The following is a 23,369-nucleotide window of genomic DNA, read 5'->3' as shown; positions in this document are numbered from 1 at the left end:
TCTTATTATAATCATCGATGGTTTTGTTTATAAACAATTTTTATGCATTTTTACCTATTTAAGATCTTATACAATTAGATGAGTATGACTTTTTTTCTTTACAAAATTAGCTTTTTAAGTTTTTTTTTTTAACACTTGTGTTGTGCCTTGGGGGTAATATACTGAAAGTGCAAACTGATATCGCAATTGGAACATTTCATTAAAAAGGCGTTATTTTAATGTAGACATCAAAAGAATGTCTTTTATTATCATTCAACTGTGAAGGTAAAGCGACAATTGGAAACAGTTCTTAAATGTTTACAAAACAAAATCATATAAATACGGTCTCACTTGGCTGTGTTGCATTATCAAAAAATTTAAATTCTCTACAAAACCATCGATGTTTCGGCGATGTTTGATATGAAAATACTATTAGCATCGATGTTAGCATACATACCTCCAATATAGTGAGCGATAATTCTGTTAACGTACTACGCCAACAATTTTTAACAGAATGTCCCCACAATGCAGTTACTTTTTGAAAAATAAAATGGCTTTTTGTCAGAAGCTATTTTTCTGATAAAATTTTCCCTATTTGGATATATTGTGTTATAGAATGAATAGAATAGAACTTTTTATTTGATTTTGACTTAATAGACAAAGTTATAATGTTAATGCAATATTTAATCAATTTATTTATTTGAAAGCAATATAAACGGGTTCAAAGGAGTATTCGTAGTTTCTCCCTTCAATGATTTGAAGCATATAACTATCGCCAATGGTGCTCCATTTCCAAGGAAGTGACTATAATAATTTTTATTATTAAAAAAATATAGATACAGATTAATAATTACTTACTGTCGGCTCGAAGACATTTTGATATAGATTTATTCGTATGGGTTGAAAACGGTTTTGAACAATTTGTGGTATGTCAAACTTGTAATTATCAAAGCCAAATAAACATTGTTCAACGCTTACAAGTTCCAAATGTCGTGTGTTATGAATTAAACTTTCAAAGCTATGCTCTTCTGAGATCGAACAGGTTTTAAAATACAATTCTTTTATATTTGCAAACATTTGATTAGTAAAAAATCCAAAACCATCTAATAATAAGTTATCTGTGACAATTTTTAGAGCATCCACTTGAAGTCCAGCGTTAATAACAGTGCCCAACGTATTGGAAGCGTTGCATGTTTCTAAGATTTTTAAATGCCTTTTATGCCTAAAACAATCTAATTTATCGATGAGAAAATAGAGGGTGGATCTTTGCCTAGGCCCACAAATAGTCAATTCTTTTAAATGTTGGAGTTTACTTAATTCACGCTCGAACCAGGGCAATTCATCTATATCTATTTTAATAGATTCTAAATGTTGCACACAGTCAAAAGGCAAACGGAAAGCAACTGATTGAAAGTGATGTTGCTCAGACATGCAAAGCTTAATTTCTTTAAGCTGACATACTTTCATAATTATTAACAGATTGTTTATGAAAAAACGACGGCAATAAGTGAGCGTAAGTCGCTCTAATTTGGGAAAAGTATTGAAATGCACTCCACAAAAATGGCCTTGTGGGCTGAACGTTCGTAGATTTGGGAAGGATTTGGCTATTTTTGGTATCTCAATGTCGGTTAAAAGATTGCTGGGAACTGTTGAAAAACGAAAGTCCTCAACGTTCGGAAAAATTTTGCTGATAAGAACTTCATAATGCTCCCATGTCATCAATCTCAGTCGGATTGCCTTTACTGTGCAACGAATAGCTTCAAGGAAATATTCAAAAGATTCTGACGAAAAATTTGCTTCAAATAATGATATATTCACGGTTTTGTACTGCAAAATCCACACATTTGGCATTAAATCGTAGAAACGTGGATGGATAGTTGTTATAATTTGTTGCGATTTTAGATCTAAATATCCAAATATACGCATTAAAGTGTCATCGTTTAATATATCCATTGTAACCTTAAATAAGAAGTGAGAAGAAATATTTTATTTATTAAACGCACAGTTGTAGTTTAATTATAAAAAAAGTCTATTCGTTTATAAAACAATTTAGATTTTCAATTCCGATTGTAAATTAAATTGACTATATCGATTCTGTAAAAATTCAATTTCTCTGCAGCCCTACATAGACAAATTGATGCAGCCAGGGCTGTTAGATAAGCGAACGAAATACAGCTGATTTATGACAGTCTGGCAACATACTCAGATTTTTCAGATAATCGCGACAAAATTAATTTATAAACATGCAAAAATATGATAAAATGGAAAAAATTGGTGAGGGCACTTACGGGACAGTGTTCAAGGGCCGGAACCGAGATACTATGGAAATAGTAGCACTAAAAAGAGTACGTTTAGATGAGGACGACGAAGGCGTGCCTAGTTCCGCGCTGAGAGAGATATGCCTACTGAAGGTTTGTTGTTTTTGCTTCTTTGTTGTCTTTGCTCTAAATTCATAACGTCACTTTTATATTTCCCTAGGAATTGAAGCACAAAAACATTGTTCGGTTATGCGACGTGCTGCACTCCGATAAAAAATTGACACTCGTGTTTGAGCATTGCGATCAGGACTTAAAAAAGTACTTTGACAGTTTGAATGGAGAAATCGATATGGCAGTGTGTCGAAGTTTTATGCTACAACTGTTGCGCGGTTTGGCCTTTTGTCACAGGTGAGCACAACATATTATCCATTTATGCAATTTAAACAATTATTTGTCTTCAGCCACAATGTGCTACATCGAGATCTAAAGCCACAAAACTTGCTCATCAATAAGAATGGTGAACTTAAGCTTGCCGACTTTGGTTTAGCCCGCGCCTTTGGGATTCCAGTCAAATGCTATTCTGCCGAGGTGGTAACGCTGTGGTATCGTCCCCCAGATGTGCTCTTTGGCGCCAAATTATATACGACTAGCATTGACATGTGGTCGGCTGGTTGCATATTGGCTGAATTGGCTGACGCAGGTCGTCCACTATTTCCTGGCTCTGATGTGATCGATCAATTGCTGAAAATATTCCGAGTGCTTGGCACACCAACTGAGGAATCTTGGCCCGGTGTCTCGCACCTCTCCGATTATGTTGCGCTTCCATGTAATTACCTTAATCATTCTAACATGTTGATAATAATTCTGTGCTAATGTTATCTTTCGCTTTTAGCATTTCCACCAATTACTTCGTGGAGCCAACTTGTACCAAGACTGAACTCTAAGGGCCGTGACTTATTGCAAAAACTGCTCGTGTGCCGTCCGAATCAAAGAATTAGCGCCGAAGCTGCCATGCAGCACCCGTATTTTACAGACAGCTCATCTTCGGGCCATTAGTTAATTGATGGCAAACAAGTTCACTATATACATAACACAATATAAATAATAGATGTAGTTCTAACGACTGTTTCAATAATATTTGAATATAAATTGTATGTATGTATATTTTAAATTCGGATTCCTTTTTAGTTTATTTACACATTTCGTTTTATCTTCAATTCAATACAATGCAATCCTATTACATAGTTTTTACCAAAATTATAAACCATGAGTAGAATGCCATCAGTTGTAATATTTTAAATATATTTAAGTAAGTTAAGAACCAAATTTGCATCTGTACCTAGTCACTCAAAATATATAGAATAAATCTTACAAAAAATTTACGTACCCAAAAAATGCCTTCTTATCAGATCAACACATGTCTGTGGCAACCCACAGCATCAGCTAAGGGTTAATGCGAGAATCCAATGCGCAGTGTGCGCACGCCAAAAAAATTAGTTTCTTTCTGTGTGTTTCACGGACCGGTCGCCTTTTCCGTAGTTTTTTTTATCGAAAGCTAAAAATTCAGATTAATATATATATTCGCGATATTTGTATTCCGAATCTCATTTATTCCTTACCGCGTTACGTTATTTTTAGTGCGGGTCTGATAAGAGCCTCGCCTACAAATTATATACTAAGCGCAACTAAAAAATCGACAAACGAAATCGAATCTTTTTAGTTTTATAGTTTTTTGCAATGACTTGGGGTTTTGTGACGTGTGGCCCAAACGAGGCACTAGTAGTATCAGGTATATATATTGAACTATAAATAGATAAATTAAAAAATTTAGATTAAACATTTGTAAATAATAATGGGTTCGTTGTTCGACGGCAGCACCCCCAAATGACGTCATTGCTTATCGATTTTTATGTACAAGCAAAATTCTAACTAGACGCCGAAGCCGTGCGTGCGCACCGAAATAACGCCGTTGCGGCAAAATAACACACACACGCACACACATACGTATAAATGTACATACGCGCACACGGTTATGCACATGCATTTTTTGTTTGTAAACAAGAAAGCAAAATACATACATACGGTTTTTTTTATTTTTGATAGGATGCTGTTACATGAAGCCACTGTTGGTTCCTGGCGGACGCGCCTTCGTTTGGCCAACGATTCAACAAGTTCAGCGGTAATAATTAATCAATATGACCTTGATACAGTTCGTGACATCATTTTTTCTCATCAATTGGGCTTTTGTAGAATTTCGCTGAATACGATGACGCTACAAGTGGAGAGTCCGTGTGTCTACACTAGCCAGGGTGTGCCAATCTCTGTGACGGGCATTGCCCAGGTCAAGGTGCAGGGTCAGAATGAGGACATGCTGCTGACAGCTTGTGAACAGTTTCTGGGCAAATCCGAGGCGGAAATTAATCATGTGGCACTCGTGACGCTGGAAGGACACCAACGTGCTATCATGGGTTCGATGACTGTGGAGGAGATCTACAAAGATCGCAAGAAGTTCAGCAAGCAGGTGTTCGAAGTAGCTTCCAGTGATTTGGCCAACATGGGCATCACTGTTGTGTCTTACACCATTAAGGATTTGCGTGACGAAGAGGTAAGTTCGTTCTTTTAATTAACCCAGATACAATAATAATACTAATATAAAAATGCACTATATACAAATAATTTGATACCAAGCACAAAATTTATGTTTAAGTAACCCCAAAAAAATATATGTTGTATATTTTTGCATGTACATACGATTCAGGGCGACTCCAAGGTGCGTATGGATTGATCGTGGTTGTGGTGGTGGTGTTGGAGTCTTCCTAATCCCATTGCGACTTTCTTTATGCGCTTGATTATACGTTTATTGCACTATTCTTTTGCAGGGGTATCTGAAATCTTTGGGTATGGCGCGTACAGCTGAAGTAAAGCGCGATGCACGCATTGGCGAGGCTGAGGCACGTGCCGAAGCTCATATTAAGGAGGCTATTGCCGAGGAGCAGCGCATGGCTGCGCGTTTCCTTAACGACACCGACATTGCCAAGGCACAGCGTGACTTCGAGCTGAAGCGAGCAGCCTACGACTTGGAGGTGCAGACCAAAAAAGCCGAAGCGGACATGGCCTATGAATTGCAGGCGGCAAAGACCAAGCAACGCATCAAGGAGGAGCAGATGCAAGTGAAGGTTATTGAGCGCACCCAAGAGATTGCCGTGCAGGAGCAGGAAATCATGCGTCGCGAAAAGGAACTGGATGCCACCATTCGTTGTCCGGCCGAGGCAGAAAAGTATCGTCTCGAGAAATTGGCCGAAGCCAACAAGTTGCGTGTGGTTATGGAGGCCGAGGCTGAGGCAGAATCAGTAAGTCAAGAATTAAACACCATACGAAATTTAGTTTATCATAAATTTCTTGTAGATTAAAATTCGCGGTGAAGCTGAAGCATTCGCCATTGCTGCCAAGGCTAAGGCTGAAGCTGAGCAAATGGCACAGAAGGCCGATGCTTATCGTGAATATCGTGAAGCCGCCATGGTGGAGATGCTTTTGGACACACTTCCAAAGGTAACATAAACTTATTTGCCAAATCAATAGAATAGTGATAACAAATTTGATTCGCTTGCAGGTTGCCGCCGAAGTGGCTGCTCCTCTTTCTCAGGCTAGAAAGATCACGATGGTGTCCAGCGGCCAAGGCGATATTGGTGCTGCCAAGTTGACCGGCGAAGTGCTGTCGATTGTCAACAAAGTGCCGGAGCTGGTCAAGAACATTACTGGCGTGGACATTGCCAGGGTACGTTCCAATTCAGAGTTTATATAAGCAAATAACTTCGTGAAAAACTACTGTAAGAAACAATACTACAAAGCAAAGCATAACAAATGGCAATCAAAAGACTTGGTAGAGAATGAAATGTAGCAAACAGTAACAGTAAAGTTCTCTTATAGTTCGAATGTTTCATCTACTCAAATGTGACAATTACTGTATATGTACATATTTCTATAATTTTACGCTTTCTAACTTTTGCGTTTTCTATATTCTATATGTGGTATATGATTTTGCTTTAATTTGATTTATCTCTTTATTCTTCGTTTCAGTCTGTGCATGCCGGCTAAAAGTTCGAATCCAAATTACTCCAAAAAATACAAACAACAATGAAAAGAATATATATTTAACAAATACGAAACAAAATCTTCATAATTGAATACTAAACTGCATTTACTCGTTGTTTTGGTTCAACAAATTTTTGTATGTAACGGTGTATTTAGCACAAAAAAAGGTCAAATAGCAAAAGCATATTTTGTATTCAATATAAGAAATATATGTATTTATATATGTCTTTATATAATCGTTCAACACGGTCGTAAAATAAAGATATTTTCTTGAACATAAAGCGAACGTTTGTTTAATTTTGGTTTTGAAATAATGCGGTAAACTTGGCACGAGGTGGCAACACCGATAAGTTGTCTGGCATGACAATATGAGGCTTTTGTCCGTGGGTATTATTTGCAAAATGCAATGAATTAGTATAGTTTCCTGAGGAATATAATAAGAAAAATACGTGAAAGATCTCTTCTTTTGATTCAACATAAGGGGGAAAACATTCAAAATATAGAAACTTAGGTAATTGGTATTTTCAAGATGCGTTGAAAATGGCGCGTTATTTTAAACATCTTGTATTTGTTCAATGAATTTAAACATTGTCTAATCCGTAATTTGCTTTCTTATCGAGGTTCTACTGTCACTGAACATATTACCGATAAAAAGGAATTTGTATATATATTATACGACTCTTCTTCCGTGTTGCTTAGTTGGAATTTAATTTATTGTAAAAACTCAAGATATCTAAAAAAGTTTAGATAAGTGGAAAATAGAAAGTGTAACCATACATGAAATTGGTAAAATGGCGTTTTAGCATGCATATATAAAACAGTATTTTTATTTTCAACTGTCTGTTGAATTCATGACAACCCTAATTATCAAACGACTCAGCACTTTTCGACCAACAAGCTGCCAACTCGTTTGCTTATATTTAGTTGGCAGGCCGTGCAGACATTTAGCTAAATCATTTGTGATTTTGAAAAGAAGTTGTGCTCGCTTTTAAAGGCATATAATTAATTGGAAAAAGCGGGAATTGTTATATTTAAGTTCACAAGTCTCATCATAAGTCGTTAAACATGGGTGATTCCAAGGGGTAAGTGTATTTTGTGTAAAAAACAGCGATAAAAGAAAGCCGACACGCACAGCGGAACTGCTGGCGATGAGACAGCTTCAATTTCGCGCAGTCATTGGCCCGAGAGAAAAAATAGTATGCAAAGGCCACATAAGAAAATTAAGTGAAAACTGTTTACAAATGTGCTTCTCATAGAGTTTACTAAAACAATTTCAGACTTTCTTGCAATGTATTTGATAGTTAATTACAAATGGCATACTACGTGATTTATGCATTTGCTATTGCAATTGCGAAACTAGGGCATGCAAACGAAAAACGCCATTTGTCCAATTGGTGTTGTTGCAGTCCTTCTTTGTAACAAAGGGATTTGAAGTTGTTGGGGTTGAGTTGAGGGATTTTGTATTATATCTGGGCGACTTAGTTAGCATGGAGACATTTCACAATATTCAATTGATTTGATTAATGACAACATTACAAGGCGTGATTTTTACATTCTTTCTGTTTGTTAATAAAAAGAATAAAGTCACAAACTAGCTAAAAAAAAAAAGAAAAAAAATGTCGAACAGCAACGATGAAAATAATAGCTTGCATTCTTCGATTAACCAGAGCAATGCCGATAACGGTGAACAGCATAATGAAGTCTGTCCGATGGACATCGATATAACAGATATTGTGAGAAGTTATCGAAGCGAGCAAGATGAAAGACAGCTCAAAAAGCAAGAAATTCTAGGAAACCCCAAATTACAACCCTCGACCGATAAACGGTGAATAACCAATCCAATCCCATGTTTTTTTTTTGGTTCTTTAGGGTTTTTGTTTGTTTTCTAAGTGATTTTTAATATTGCGCTTTGTTTCAGCAGCGAAGACCTAGCTACGGCAATTCTGAAGCGTAAAGATCGTCCTAATCGTCTGATCGTTGAAGAGGCTCAGAATGACGACAATTCCGTCGTGTCGCTTTCGCAGGTAAGCTCCCATACATTTTTGAAGGCCACGTCATCAGCAATAGAGCGAATATTAACCTTATCGTATGTAATGTTTTTCTTCGTGTTGTGTTTTAGGCGAAAATGGATGAGCTCCAGCTCTTCCGTGGCGACACCGTCATTCTGAAGGGCAAGCGCCGCAAGGAGACCGTTTGCATTGTGCTGACGGATGACACCTGTCCCGACGAGAAGATCCGCATGAATCGCGTTGTGCGCAACAATCTCTGTGTCCATTTGTCGGATGTTGTGTCCGTGCAATCGTGCCCGGATGTCAAGTACGGTAAGCGTGTTCGCATCTTACCTATTGATGACACCACCGAGGGCGTCACTGGCAATCTCTTTGAGATATACCTAAAACCATACTTCTTGGAGGCGTATCGTCCCATCCACATGGGCGACAACTTCATTGTTCGTGCCGCTATGCGTCCCATTGAGTTCAAAGTGGTGCTCACCGATCCTGAACCTTATTGTATTGTTGCACCTGAGACTGTAATCTTCTGTGATGGCGATCCCATCAAGCGTGAGGTAAGCTTTCGTTGTATTACCTCTTATATTGTAATTTATTATAGAAAATATTTGAGTATCCAATATCATATTGTCGAATATCTATTGTCCTGTTGCTGTAGGAGGAAGAGGAGTCTTTGAATGCCGTTGGTTATGATGATATTGGTGGTTGCCGCAAACAATTGGCCCAAATTAAGGAGATGGTTGAGCTGCCACTGCGTCATCCATCGCTGTTCAAGGCAATTGGTGTTAAGCCACCACGCGGAATTCTGATGTACGGTCCACCTGGTACTGGCAAAACTCTGATTGCACGGGCTGTGGCCAATGAGACGGGCGCCTTCTTCTTTTTGATCAACGGTCCGGAGATTATGTCTAAGCTGGCCGGTGAATCAGAATCGAATCTGCGCAAAGCATTCGAGGAGGCTGAGAAGAACTCGCCGGCTATTATTTTCATTGATGAAATCGATGCGATTGCGCCCAAGCGTGACAAGACTCACGGCGAAGTGGAGCGTCGTATTGTGTCGCAGCTGTTGACCCTGATGGACGGCATGAAGAAGAGCTCCCACTTGATTGTCATGGCGGCCACCAATCGTCCCAATTCTATTGATCCGGCACTGCGTCGCTTCGGTCGTTTCGATCGTGAAATCGATATCGGCATTCCCGATGCCACTGGCCGTTTGGAGGTACTTCGTATTCACACAAAGAACATGAAGCTCCACGATGATGTTGATCTTGAGCAAATTGCGGCCGAGACACACGGTCACGTTGGTGCCGATTTGGCCTCGCTTTGCTCGGAGGCTGCTCTTCAACAAATTCGTGAGAAGATGGATCTGATTGATTTAGAGGATGACAAGATTGATGCAGAAGTGCTTGCATCGTTGGCTGTCACTATGGAGAACTTCCGCTATGCGATGACCAAGTCCAGTCCATCGGCTCTGCGCGAAACGGTTGTGGAGGTGCCCAACACCACCTGGACAGATATTGGCGGTCTAGAGAACGTGAAGAAGGAGCTGCAGGAACTGGTTCAATATCCAGTCGAGCATCCCGACAAGTTCCTCAAGTTTGGCATGCAACCCAGCCGTGGCGTGCTCTTCTACGGTCCACCCGGTTGCGGTAAGACGTTGCTGGCCAAGGCCATCGCCAACGAGTGCCAGGCCAATTTCATTTCCGTCAAGGGTCCCGAGTTGCTAACCATGTGGTTCGGCGAGTCTGAGGCTAATGTGCGCGACATTTTTGACAAGGCACGCTCGGCTGCTCCATGTGTGCTCTTCTTCGATGAGTTGGATTCGATTGCCAAGGCTCGTGGAGGCAATGTGGGTGACGCTGGTGGCGCTGCCGATCGTGTCATCAATCAGATTTTGACCGAAATGGACGGCATGGGTGCAAAGAAGAATGTGTTTATCATTGGCGCAACCAACAGACCCGACATCATTGATCCGGCCATCTTACGTCCTGGTCGTTTAGATCAGTTGATCTATATTCCATTGCCCGACGACAAGTCGCGTGAGGCTATTCTGAAGGCCAATCTCCGAAAATCGCCACTCGCTAAGGAGGTTGATCTAACATACATTGCCAAGGTTACGCAGGGCTTCTCTGGCGCCGATTTGACTGAGATCTGTCAACGTGCCTGCAAACTGGCTATTCGCCAGGCCATCGAGGCCGAGATTCGTCGCGAAAAGGATCGTGCCGAGAACCAGAACTCCGCCATGGACGTAAGTATTAAAGTTTGCACCGTATATCAAATTGTCTTCGGTATTACTATGTTGTTTTTATATCACAGATGGATGAGGATGATCCAGTGCCGGAGATTACACGTGCACACTTCGAGGAGGCCATGAAGTTTGCTCGCCGTTCCGTTTCGGACAATGACATTCGCAAATACGAAATGTTTGCTCAGACTTTGCAGCAGTCGCGTGGCTTTGGACAGAACTTCAGGTGAGTTTCGAGAAGCATTTTACCGTCTTATAAATTGATTGTTAACTGGGATTTCATTGAATTGCTTCCAGATTCCCCGGTAACTCCGGCAACACCTCAGGGTCTGGCACCAATATGCCAGCTAACTCGCCAGGCGACAATGGCGATGATGATCTTTACAGTTAGATTTCTAGTTTTACACAAGACAATTTTTTAAATGAATTTTTCCTCCTAAAAACAAACCAACAAAGCAAAACAACAATTTTAAATCACACAATTGCAGTCTGGAGGAAAAAATACGGCATCCATGGGTAACATCCACCTCCAGCTATAACATCCAACATCAGCAGCTTATATCAATAACGTAAATAAGTTTCAAAAAGTTTTGATACCAAATTAATGGATCAGAATGTAATTTGTAATTTGGTACACCCAAAAAAATGTGGTAGAAAAAAAAAGAACAAGAATTAGAATCACTTATCATTCGTGCATTATCGATTGAAACTGATCGATTGAAATCGGAGTTCTTTATACATTATATAACGATAATAAACAATACACATACACACATACATAAAGATAAATACATAAACATATAATAAACACCGTAAAATTATAAGTGTATTTGGAACTACGTTTTTAAGTGAATAAAAATTATAAAGTCGGTAAAAAATGGCTTAGAAAAATGGGAGGGTTTCCATTTAGCAATTCTCAAAATAAAAAAGATGCTACGCTAAGATGTTTACCCCATTTCTCAATTGGAAATAAGAAGACGTTTTCGTTATTTGTGTTTTAATCGCTTTTATTAAACTTGTATTCATTCGTCATGTTTGCCTCTGCACTGATTGCGACACATTACCCGGGGTTTTGATCCTATAACTTATATAGTTAGTTTTGCTATTTAAGATATCCATGCCAATGTCTGCTGCGCTTAAATGACAAATTCAAATAAATATATATTTTGGCATTGGTAAATGAAAAGCAAATAAATTGTAAGTTGATTTTTGTTTTAGTATTATCAGCAGCTTCTGCGGCGTTTTCAATTGAATATAATTTGTTTTCCTTAAATTTATTAACGCCTATTGCAAGTTTCCAATGAAATATTTTCTTTCGGCTTTTTTTCTTTTTCTTTAGCAGTGTCTACACTTTAAATATTCTCATTAAATACATACATACATGTTTTTTGCTTTGTTTTTTTTTTTTTGTTTTCTTTTGTTTTGTTACACATACATAATTAAATATGCTTTATGCATAAATTACAACACAACAGTTAAAATACAAATAGTTTCAATTGTTATTTATAGCGCGTTTTTATTTCAAAATGTTTCATGTTTTGCTTATTTTTCAACGTTTTCATTGAGCTTTGCTTGTTGTTGGATTTAGGTTTAGTCAGTGTTTGTGTTTTTGTGTGTTTAAGTGTGCGATCGTGTATGTGTAGCTGTTGGTGTGTGCGTGTGTGTATGCGTGTTGTGTTGTTTTGTTGGAAGAAAATGGCCAGCACTTTCAGCTTTCTTATATAATTAGTTTCGCTTCATAATTTCTATCGTATTTATTTTATGTTTTGCTTGATACTTTTTTTTGTTAATGTACGCCTGGTTTTTGTTTTCAAGAATTTTGTTGCTTTTAAAGTCTTGAACATAGACTAGACACCAATTAGTTATAGTTTTAGGATTAATCATATTTTGCTTGATTTCATATTTTACTAATTTCTCTTTTCTTTTATTTTGTTTCCTTTCCTTTCGTTTTTGTTTTGTTTTGTTTCTGTAACAAGTTTGTTTTTTTATTAAATTATGATATATGTAAATGTTTTCATTATTATTATTATTATTATTATTATTATAAGTAGTTTTGTGAACACCTGTCGACTGTTGGTATGCCAGTTAAATTGTTTTTATGCTTTTACATAGCTATATACTCGAAAGTATATGTTTTTGTTTTGTATTATTATTTCTTATTATTTGTTGTTGTAATATTATGTTCTTGATTAAGTGTCTAAAATTTGTTTTAGTTACGCATTTTACAAACAATAAAGTAACGTTTATAAAGTACTGGAGTTTGGGTTTACCATATTTAAGCTCATTTCAGTTATAAGTATATAAATACAGATACATTTACATGCTTCTCTCTCCCTTTCTCTATGTAATATGTATTTATGTGCTAGAGTATAGAGTACAATGGGTAGAGGAGTGCGGGGATGGGAGAGGGTAGGGATAGGTTCAGTTTAGGTAAAACGCATAAATAGTATCTATTTGTTGTATGTTAGTTCTTGAAATTGCAAACAAAACTCTACTAAGTACACATCTAGGCCTTTGATATTGCTTTTGCTTTTGCTCTCTAACTACTATAGAGAAGGACTCGCTATATTGAGTCCTATCATTTATAAACCATAATACCAAATACCATATAATAACTGAGCAGATCTGATTATATGTATGCTAGATATTTCATATTCATATTCAAAGATTTTCTAAGTTGATCCCATGCAACATATATATTGATTGTGCCTTTAGCCTTCTCTTTTGTAGAGCCAATTGAAATGGAAATTGAAACTTTTTTCAAAAAAAAAAAATGATTTGAATAAAATGTTATTAATAATAAAATTTCGCGTATATTGAGATCGATCATTTTGTGCTGGGTGAGCTTAAAAATTCTTGGAAGGTGGAGAATTGTATGTTTGTTAAATAGATCTGTGGAAAATGTTGAAAGAGCTAGTTTTTGGCTCGCTGGAAACCCAAAAACGAAAAGTATCTCTTAATATTTGACGGGTAAAGGGGCCATAACATTTCATTAGCGTGTCTCATATATATAATTTTTCATTAAACAATTTCAAAGTATTTATTTTGAATTAATGTATTAGCTGAAACATTTCATCAGCTTTTTTATGTTTCTTTCTTTTTTATGCTTTTTTTTACTTTTGTTTTTGTTTTGTTTTTTTCGTAAACACTGCAAGCAGCAATTTTACATATAGACTAGTACAATGATTGGTTTTTTACTTTATTTTATAAATAAATTAGATTTGTTTTATGCATATGTGTAGTTTGTTACTTTATATAAGTATTTGTATTGGTTGTTTTGCATTTGTAGATATAAACTCTTTGCTTGATGTGTGTTCATTTGCGACTATTTGATATCTTTCTTTTATTATATTTATTTAAACAATAAACGTGGTTTCTTGTTCTTCTTGTTGTTGTTTCGATTATTAAACTTATTTCATTAAGCCAAACGAGTTTTACTTTTTATTTTTCGTATAGTTTTTGCTTCTATATTGTGCTAAATTATGCGTAAATCAATTGATAACAAATTAGTATTATAATATATTAATAATAATCATAATAAAAGTATGAAAAAACAAGACTATTAACTATGCACTTAACATTTCATTTGAGCGAATGACACACGAAAAAAATTACATTTCTTTAATTTCTTCTTTCTTGATTCGCCCAATTGGTTTTCTCTTGTGAGTTTTTCTCATTTTGTTTCAATTAAATACATTAAATTACAATTGCTAATACATACAATACAATATTTCTTTTCTTTTTTCTTTAGTTTTGTTTTTTCTTTGTTTTTTTGTTGTTGTTGTTTTTTCTTTATGTGTAGCATCAACTTTTCATTATCATTATCGTTTTATCATATTATCGTTATCATTGTTTTTGAATTTCATTATCCAGCCTCAGCTTAAAACATATCAAGAATCAAGAATTCGTGTGTGCTTGTGTGTGTGTGTGTGTTTGTGTTTGGCTTGCGCTTGCATTGGTATTTGCTGTGCTTTTTGTTGATGTTGTTTTTATTTCTGTTTTCTGTTATATTTCTGTTGTTGTTTTTTGCTGCCTTCGTTTAAATGTGTAGAGTCCTAATAACCCATTAGCCTGGTAGTGGTTGTTGTTGTTGTAGCTGCTGCTGCTGCTGTTGTTGTTGTTGTTGTGGTTGTTGTTCAGACTTTTTATCGTGTATCGGTGATATTATTTTTGCTGCCAAATATCTTCACCAGCTGCGATTCATAATCGTCAATGTTGCGCTTCATAATGTCCATGCAGGGTCCAAGCAGACGCTCAAATGCTCTCACATCGAGGACTGATAAACGAAAATCATAGAATTCGTATTAGACATATTATAGTAAATGATACATATTTGCAATACTTAAGGGAAAGAACATATATAGTACACACATAACATGCCTTAGGAACTTACAACTTGCAAAACAATAATAATAATTGAAATTTGTGTTAGTATACATGACAGACAGTAAAATTAAGATTGCATGCCCCGGTTTGCCATTTCCATTGCAATTCCCAATTCACAGAGAGAACCACCAGTCGATTGCCCATAAGATTTGCACTCCCATTTGATGTTGAACCCGTTTCCCAACCACAGGCGCCTCAACTCATAAATAATCTAGGGAGCTGCGCTTACCATTCACAATGGAAACATATTTTTTGCACTCTCTCTCTTTTGTTTATTTTATTTGCGTGTGGGGAGGAGGGAAGAGGATTTGCAGTTTTGTCTGTGTCGGCTGCAGACATTTATATCTGTGGGGGGTAGGCTTAACGTTGCGTATACGTGATATTTGTGTGTGTGTCTCTGTGTTTGTGAACTTTTGTGAATGAAAAACTGCAGAAAATCGAATTTTTGCTTGTAAACTGTACAATTTTTAATCATCTTTCGATGTACAATAAATTTATGGCGAAATGAAATTCAAGTTTTAAAGCAACAAATTGTAAAACAATAAACAATTAGTTTGTGATTGGCCTGGTGATGATGATGATGTTACTTGCTAAGCCTATCGCTCTATATGCATCAGGTCACAGGTTCGTATTGCGTCGTGCCATTTCCGTGAACATTTGCTCGTACATCAGTATGTTGCGCTTGAGGACATCGGTGAGGAAGCCCAGGATACGCTCAAATGCTTCCGTGTCTAGGACTGGACGGAATTTGATTAAAGCTACGTTTTCAATGGGCGCATATAACCCAGTCTACTCTACAATGCCTGCAGGCTATCGAAATAAGCGCGCAGATCCAATTCCAGGTAGCGATAGTCTCGTATGCCGCGCTGCAGGAGACGACTGCAACGGCCTAACAGACGCTCAAAGCAAACAATATCGAGGACTACATAAAGCACACAACACAACACAAAACAATACGGCACAAATCACAGTACAACACAGAAAACACGCAACACAGTGCAAAAATGTACGTCAAAGTGCATAAACAAATTAAAAGAAGAAAAAAAAAGAAACAATAAACAAAAGCATTAAAAGCGCTGGCTAGCAAGGCATTTAAAAGGTTTTCGATGTTCGACTTCGGTTTAGATTGGGTTATAAAATTCGTAAGAAATCGACTTACATGCGAGCTTAACAACGCCGCCCGTAGCGTAAACGGATGCGGCACGTGGCCGATGTGTCACCAGCGCCAGTTCGCCAAAGTATTGGCCCTTGCCCAGCTTGGAAATCTCAATTTCCGAATCGTCCTGATCCATGCGCACCGACACGGTGCCCTCCTCAATAAAGTACATGCCATCGGCGGCGTCGCCTATGAAGATAAAAATTCCTTTAATACATGTTTGAAGATTGCAAATCATTGAGAAACTTACCCTGCTTAATGATACGATCACCATTCTCGTAGGTCTTGGAAACCAAAGCATCGGCCAGATTCATGCGTTCGTAGTTCTGCCAAGAGAAAGAGAAGTTAATAAATTGTAGAATGGCTTCTTTTATTATTCGTTATTATTTATGCATTACACAGCACGTATATTAAGTTAAATTTAAACACTACTCAACACTAAATTAAATAATATTTTAGTACTATACAACACTTAAAATAAGGAATTATCGAAAGGAAGAAATTATGAAATCGATAAAAAAGTGCCACCTATGTGTGATCGGCGCTAGAAGGAGTGTTGTGAAATATGGCAAACGTATTAAATTTGAAAATAACTGATTTTAACCAAAATAATTATTTGTTATATAATCCTTCTATAATCTATTTTATGACTTAGTTGCATATCTAAATGAACTCACCTGCAGCGCCTTTAGCATCGGCACGCTGTTCAGCAGCTCCTCGTACATTTTTCGCTTCTTGAATGCCGACTTGAGCAAGATACGTCGGAATGTCTGACGATCCATGGCCCAGAGGAGGCCATTTGTTTCTGCCTGCACGGTGGCCGCTCTAAGAGTGAGTAAAAAACAATGATAAACGATTATTATTAAATTGAGTTAGTTGCTTAAATCCAATAATAAATTTCAACCAATTTGTTATAAAATGTTTAACAATTGTTAATATTAAAGGAAACGAAAAAAAGACTACCAGCAAATCTACTTGAATAGATAAGCTAAGCGATAATAACAATATAAGAAACATAATAAATTTGTAGAAAAAATAATACAATCGCAATAAATTAACATGTTTGCACTATTGTGCAATCTGGCAGCGATATTTTCCAACTGAAATTCAAACTGAAGTTCATCTTAATTCGATACTATTTATAGCCATATCAAAATTGTGCGAGTGTTGAATTGAAATTAAGAAATTAGCACATTGCTTGGCCTAATCAAAAGGTGATCGAATGAGATAAAGAATAATGTAGACTATGTCTATGTGTACTTAGAGACATAAAGCCTCAATTTCTGCTTGTTCTCACCTGGGCATATTGTAAAGCAGCGCTAATTCACCAAATAATCCGGTATGATTGTAGGTGCTAATGTGTTTGTCATTAATGTAGACTTTGTAGACGCCACTGTGAAAGAGAGATGGTAAATTGAGCGTGAGTTTGCGTAAAAATATGTATACGTATAGTATGCATTGCGTTGCGTTACGGTAAAATGCGGAATAAATGTAAATTAATTGCGCATACGCCGTGTGAAAATAATGTTGCCTACTTTGCCGTCTGTTTGGCAAGCGCGAAGAACGAAGGGAGGTCGCTTCACATGACGTATGCGCAATTTGCGGCACATTGTTCTACTTTGGCACTTACGATTCAATAACATAAAAGTTATCGCCATCATCGCCCTGGCGTATGATGAAATCGCCCGGCTGCACCTTGCGTTCAAACATCGCATCCAGCACTTGGTTCATCTACGTGGTGGGAATGGAAAAATGGCAAAAAGGCATTTATGAGCAAGGATAACACACACACAAGACACAACACACAAGAGAGATAGCAGCTAACACCCTCTGCCACAACAGACAACCGCAAAACACAACGTGATTCGGTTTTTGCGGTTGTCTCGAGTGTTTTCCTTTTTCTTCTTTTTTGGTTGCCTCAGTTTCTGCCTTGACATATGCTGTGGCAATTTATGAGCTAAGCTCGAGAGCATACCTGTTCCTTTTCTAGCGAACGGAAGAGCAGCACATTCTTCACAGACTCGATGAGACGTGCCCGCTGTTCATCTGTCTTGGGGAATACGGCGGTGGCGCCCTCATCATCATCGTCCGCCTCCGGATCGTACGCTTCTGCGAAAACTGATTTGCGACGTGAGCTTTGTACTATTGGTGGTTCCGCTGCGAATGGGAATTAAACATCGTAACAACAAATTAGTTTTAACTGTCGAACATCTGTCTAAATAATACCTAAATTAACAGACAACTGTCACACTGTTAATTGACTGCCCACACACATAGTTAAGCTGGTCACATTTTCCAAAGGGATTCTCTGAATAGTTTTTTCTTTTTTTTTCGCTAAGTTTATCATAAAAATCAAGCTGAAATTAATGGCATTTTATGTGCAACTTTGTAATTAACGTGGCTTAATTAAGCTTTTTAACTTGCCAAAGTCGAAAAGTGTTTTATTCAATGTGCCTAATTAATGAAAATGGACAATTCATTTGCTGTCTGTCTGTCTGTCTGTTTGCATGACTCTCACTCTCTCTCTCTCTCTATCGAGGACAATGTCCTGCCTCGGTCCCAGTTCTCTTTAATGTTTGCGCACATTAGCTTAAGCACACACTCGCACAATGCTTAGTTAGGAGGAGACGCTTGACTTTTTGGGTTTATAGAGCACATTAAATGCAAACATGGAGGACAAATAGCTGCGATATTCGTGGATGGCTGATGATCAGATCTGCTGACGGATGCGGTTTTTAGCTCATATCATTAGCAGCATCTTAAAGCGATGCACTCAGCGACTCATGCTCATAACTCACAATGCATTGCGTCAGCTGACACAGTGTACATACATTTTTGTTTTGCACTATCCAGCTGCGTCAAGTTGCAGCGCTGTGTGTCTCGAGTAAATCGAATATAAACGAGAACGAGCGAAATGAAATGCACTCGCAATGTAAATGGAAATGAAGCGCAAACAGACGGACCGAAATACAGAGGAGAAATGCATGTGTCCAGCTGCCCACACATCTTCTATCTGCATACAGACAGACAGATAGATAGATACATTCAAAAGATACATTCATACGAGATGCAAATGCAATCGCATCTGCAGTTTGAAGTTTGCAGTTTACAGTTTGCAAATAATTGTGCTCGCATCGCACTTTTGCTGCTGCCGACCACTTCTTAAGTTGCTGCTGACGATACCGACAATTTATCCGTAGATAAATATGTTTGCAATTCATCATGTCACTGGCAAACAATTGAACTAGTTAAACCACAAAAACCACTAAACCTATTGCTGCACTAATTATTCATTTCTCTCGACACAACAGCATCCAGCATACAACATCCATCATCATCGGGCTTGTTTAAGCACTGCAGTTTGTTATTCATTCATCTCTCACTCTCTCAGTATCTGTATCTGTATCTGCATCTGTATCTATTGCTGTCGCTGTATCTGTATCTATGTGTTGGCTGCATCTGTGACATGGTCTGGCCAAAAAGTGTTTTACTTTTTTGCACTCGTATTTGGCATGCTGTTATTGGTTGTGTTTGCTGTTTCTGTGTTTTTTTTTTCTTACCGGCCAATAAATTGCTAGACACTTGCATAGACATTGCACTAAATTTTTCGTTTGTGCTGCTTTATTATTAAATACGTTTAAGCTGCAGCAGCCTGCAATCGTGTTTTTTTGTCGTTGTTGTTGTTTCTAACCTGTTATGCACAAACACGTTTCGCAAAACAAAAAAAAAAAAACAAAAAATAGAAAAAACTTTAAGACTCAAGGTGAGCACACACAACATACAACACACAACATGATGTATTTTGTACGCACACGAGATTACGCCCGTCACACGCTGCGTATGCTTTATAAATATTTATACACTCGCGTTGTTAACTTTGAGTCAGAGAATCGGGAATCAGAGTATCGGAGAGAGAGAAATCGCACTTTACACTTAACACACACTTCGCACACTTGGATTTTTCATGAAAATGCAACAAACTGTTTGCATTGCCATTCGTTAAAGTCGTGTCAAGTGTGGCACTTGCCACTTTGATGATGCAATTACACACACAATCGAACACACACACACTAGTATATATATTATAGTACACACATACAATCAGCAAGCAGGCATGCTAGATTGGACGAGATATCCTTCGACTAAAGCTGTTACAAAGCAACACTATTTATTTTAGCTCGCAATGCGACAGGATGCAAGGACAAGGATACGTCCTCACGTCCGTGTGTGTGTGTATGTGTGTGGTTGTTGTTTTGTGGTGTCACGTTTAGCCACCGTCTTGTGGTTGAACTGTGTTAATGCATTCAGTTCATTCGATTTAAGCGCACTTCAAAGGCCGCACTTTAAAAACCTTGTCTAGTAGTTGATGCCTGTTAATAAATTAAACGATTTGAGCAAACACTAATTGCTTTTAAACCTCTTTGATTCAAAAGAACTTTTACGCATTATTATTGCCTTTCAATATGTTAAATGGATGGGAAAGTATTTAGAAAATTATTTAATGTTTTGCTGCATTTAATCGAACTGAGAACAATTGAGTGCTCAACTGAAGTTGCAAATTGCTTTCATTTGTTTTTGACTGCTATTCAATTATTAAACTACATGCATTTGGGCTTAGCTAAAACAATAGATGAAAACATAGATTGGCACTCAAATATTCGTAATTGATTAATTAATGCTTTGCATAGCTTTTGGCTGTAAGTGTATAAACTCTAGAGATTGACATCAACGTATAGTATTAATAATTGAGTGCATCAAACAGCTTAAAGTCTCTCTCAGCACTCGTTGTTTGTTTTAAGTGCTGAACTTGTGTGTGATTAAATGGCATAAGTTGAGGGAACTTTAAACACTTTTATATATAATTATTTTCTTTATAGTTGTGTATTTAAATTCGTTTGGCTTCAACATGAGCGAGAGCAAACACACACACATCACATTCGCATCAGAAATTTAATTAAAAATGGCAAATAAAAGTTGACTGCATTAATTTCATTAGCAGCAGGAGCAGGAGACCGAGAATGACGCTGACGCTGAAGATGATGACGATGATGATGATTATGTAGATGATGGAGATGATGTTGACAACGCGACACGCAGAGTTAACTAACTGACTGAACGACGCGACTGACAATGCGAATAACAACTGACTGACTGTTTGACTGTCTGTCTATCTGGGCTTTTTCCTGTTAACGGAGTGACGTCTGAGCTGCGACTAAAGCCGCTGATGGAGCCGCAGCAGCCTTTGAGCAGGAAAATGGTCGACACAAAGCGACAAACCGAAGCGGAAATAGTGCCTGGTACACTCGGTAAGTAGGCAACACAAGAGCTGTCAACTACACGAGTGTGTGTGTGTGAGTGTGAGTGTGTGTGTCTTCTTCACACAATACATAGACAGCGGCTGCTGTTGTCTGTCTGTCTGTTTGTCGCCTGCTTTGTATGCTGGGTATAAATATAGAGTGAAACTCTGAGAGCAGCTCTTTGTCTCGATTAACATGAACATTCTTTTTTTCTCTTTTTTGTTTTTATATTTATCATTAAGCGCAACAGGAGGCGCACACACACATACACACACATAACTCTATCACACACACACACATTCACATACATGGCTAGCAATTTCCGTGAGTTTTGTGCTGCAAACGCCGCTGGCATGTCAATAATGTTGAAATGTAACTGCCAAGCATAGCCCATGTCAGGCATAATCCCCAGTCCACACCCCTCTCTCACCCTCTCTCTGTTGTTCTCCTGTGTGCCTGCTGAAGCGTAAGCCAGGCAGGAAAACTGCGAAACTGCTGCTACTGCTTCTGCCTCTGTTCATTGGCATGCTTCAATGGGCGCCCATTGCTTTAACTTCTCTCTCACTCTCTCTCACTCACTCGCTCGCTCGCTGTCTCTCCTCCTTTTCTGCTCCTTTTTTTGTGGCCAACGTGAGCGTTAATAAAATGTACAACATGCCCATCATTCACACACAGCAGCAGCAGCAACACACCAGCGTATACACATACGGCGGCACACCTTATTAAGCCACATTTTGGCACCCGCAAAAATTGTTGTGCGTACCGCACGGCGTATGCTTAATATGCCGCATTTTGCCGAGTTGCTTGGCTTTTTTTTTCGTTTTATATTTTTGCTGTTGTTGCTTGGTATTCGTGTTGAGCGCTTTAAGCCATTTTAAATAAAACGAAACAAGCTGACCATAAATAGACATCAAAGCCGACAATCGATGCAAATGGAGGGCGTGGCCACACACATACACACACACACACACACACACATAGAGTTGTGCTATTTGCGTGCTTCTTTCGCTCAGCTGAACTCGCTACGGAACCTTTGAAGGCTTCGCTGAGCAAAGCTAAAGATAATTTCTAGTACCGAGCAGTATTAGAACAAAAAAAAAGGTCAATGCGACTGCTGCCTGGCTGGCTAATAGTCAGACGAGACGAGACGAGACGCTTCAAACTTTAATTAAATACCCAGGGCAAAGGGGACAGAGAGAGAGAGAGAGGGAGAGAAAAGGACGCTCTCTTCCTGTTTGCCTGTTTATCCTGCTCTTGAGCTGTGTGCGCAATTAATAGATTTTTAATGACAAACGCAGCGTCGCAGGATACAGGAAGCAAAAGGATATCGCACAGCAGTTGCGGCAAGCAACGTTTTCTCACTTGACACGCCGCATTGACGTCCCTTGAGCGTGCTGCGTGTTTGATTAACCGGAAGATAAACACGCAAGGCAGCAGTCAGCAGCCTCTCACAGAGAGAGAGAGAGAGAGAGAGAGCGGCAGCACTTGGCAACCTGCTCGTCCAGGTCCTGGAGACTCCTGACAGCTTTATCAACATTATTATTTAATTTGCTGGCTGTGGTGGCCACTGGTCGAAGATGTATGACCCTCAAAGATATGCAGGGATAGCTCAAGATGCGTGACCAGCTGCCGCTAATTGTCTGCACACGTGCGCCGCATTATGCGAAATAATGAGATACAGTATCAGATACACACACACACTCACACACAGTTTGAAGTTTTTTTTTTTGGTAGAGGCGCAAACTTTGTGCAGCAGCCCGAAAAACTTTTCAATTCGTAACAACAAGAGCAACAAAAAAGAAAAAAAATAAAAAACAAATTGTTGCGAGTTTACCTTCTACGCTTTCATTTTGTTGCTTCTCACTTTTATAATTAGAATTTAGTGCAGAGTTTTAGGCCAAATCTTGCTTGGGCCGAGACCTTCAGCGGTTATTTATGCGTATTGCG

General features: G+C 38.2%; 5 protein-coding genes across 12 annotated transcripts in view; 3 read left to right on the top strand and 2 right to left on the bottom strand.

Moving 5' to 3' along the window:
* Positions 1–514: 514 nt before the first annotated feature.
* LOC127565469 (uncharacterized) lies at positions 515–2,366 on the bottom strand. The gene is made up of 3 exons (XM_052004115.1): positions 2,268–2,366; positions 838–1,938; positions 515–783 (listed from the first exon to the last, which is right to left on the bottom strand). Exons 2-3 carry the CDS (start codon positions 1,930–1,932, stop codon positions 676–678), a joined length of 1,203 nt encoding a protein of 400 aa, XP_051860075.1. The 5' UTR covers positions 1,933–1,938; positions 2,268–2,366; the 3' UTR covers positions 515–675.
* On the top strand, positions 2,147–3,408 carry LOC117571854 (cyclin-dependent kinase 5 homolog). The gene is made up of 4 exons (XM_034254248.2): positions 2,147–2,390; positions 2,458–2,645; positions 2,699–3,063; positions 3,130–3,408. The coding sequence occupies exons 1-4, from the start codon at positions 2,223–2,225 to the stop codon at positions 3,291–3,293; spliced, it is 885 nt and encodes a 294-aa protein (XP_034110139.1). The 5' UTR covers positions 2,147–2,222; the 3' UTR covers positions 3,294–3,408.
* A 327-nt stretch (positions 3,409–3,735) lies between these two features.
* Positions 3,736–6,606, top strand: LOC117571851 (flotillin-1). 2 transcript variants are annotated; one of them, XM_034254245.2, is made up of 8 exons: positions 3,736–4,026; positions 4,341–4,416; positions 4,488–4,842; positions 4,996–5,007; positions 5,117–5,587; positions 5,643–5,786; positions 5,848–6,012; positions 6,315–6,606. In XM_034254245.2, exons 1-8 carry the CDS (start codon positions 3,975–3,977, stop codon positions 6,330–6,332), a joined length of 1,293 nt encoding a protein of 430 aa, XP_034110136.1. In that variant the 5' UTR covers positions 3,736–3,974; the 3' UTR covers positions 6,333–6,606. The 2 variants fall into 2 exon arrangements, with proteins under 2 accessions (XP_034110136.1, XP_034110137.1); XM_034254246.2 differs by lacking the exon at positions 4,996–5,007 and having other exon boundaries at positions 3,737–4,026; positions 6,315–6,605.
* Positions 6,607–7,240: 634 nt separating this feature from the next.
* On the top strand, positions 7,241–11,297 carry LOC117567904 (transitional endoplasmic reticulum ATPase TER94). 3 transcript variants are annotated; one of them, XM_034248181.2, is made up of 6 exons: positions 7,241–7,411; positions 8,248–8,353; positions 8,449–8,895; positions 8,997–10,586; positions 10,655–10,809; positions 10,881–11,297. In XM_034248181.2, exons 1-6 carry the CDS (start codon positions 7,395–7,397, stop codon positions 10,972–10,974), a joined length of 2,409 nt encoding a protein of 802 aa, XP_034104072.1. In that variant the 5' UTR covers positions 7,241–7,394; the 3' UTR covers positions 10,975–11,297. The 3 variants fall into 3 exon arrangements, with proteins under 3 accessions (XP_034104072.1, XP_034104073.1, XP_034104070.1); XM_034248182.2 differs by having other exon boundaries at positions 7,242–7,411; positions 8,251–8,353; XM_034248179.2 differs by lacking the exon at positions 7,241–7,411 and adding an exon at positions 7,918–8,154 and having other exon boundaries at positions 8,251–8,353.
* A 668-nt stretch (positions 11,298–11,965) lies between these two features.
* LOC117567111 (cAMP-dependent protein kinase type II regulatory subunit) overlaps positions 11,966–23,369 on the bottom strand; it is a 39,826-nt gene continuing 28,422 nt past the window's right edge. For 4 of the 5 annotated variants that reach the window (XM_052004118.1, XM_034246911.2, XM_034246910.2 and 1 more), the window contains 7 exons: positions 18,101–18,282; positions 17,756–17,856; positions 17,423–17,518; positions 16,803–16,950; positions 16,376–16,451; positions 16,129–16,314; positions 11,966–14,859 (listed from right to left, as the gene is read on the bottom strand). In XM_052004118.1, coding sequence (XP_051860078.1) covers positions 14,729–14,859; positions 16,129–16,314; positions 16,376–16,451; positions 16,803–16,950; positions 17,423–17,518; positions 17,756–17,856; positions 18,101–18,282 — 920 coding nt within the window. In that variant the 3' untranslated portion in view covers positions 11,966–14,728. Of the gene's footprint in view, positions 14,860–15,417; positions 15,707–16,128; positions 16,315–16,375; positions 16,452–16,802; positions 16,951–17,422; positions 17,519–17,755; positions 17,857–18,100; positions 18,283–23,369 lie in introns of those variants that run through there. The other variant, XM_034246913.2, reaches the window with a different exon arrangement.

This window comes from Drosophila albomicans, chromosome 3 (genome assembly GCF_009650485.2).
Source record: "Drosophila albomicans strain 15112-1751.03 chromosome 3, ASM965048v2, whole genome shotgun sequence".
Classification (NCBI taxonomy): domain Eukaryota; kingdom Metazoa; phylum Arthropoda; class Insecta; order Diptera; family Drosophilidae; genus Drosophila; species Drosophila albomicans.
The sequence above is the reverse complement of the archived record's forward strand: the minus strand, read 5'-3'. Positions and strand labels throughout refer to the sequence as shown.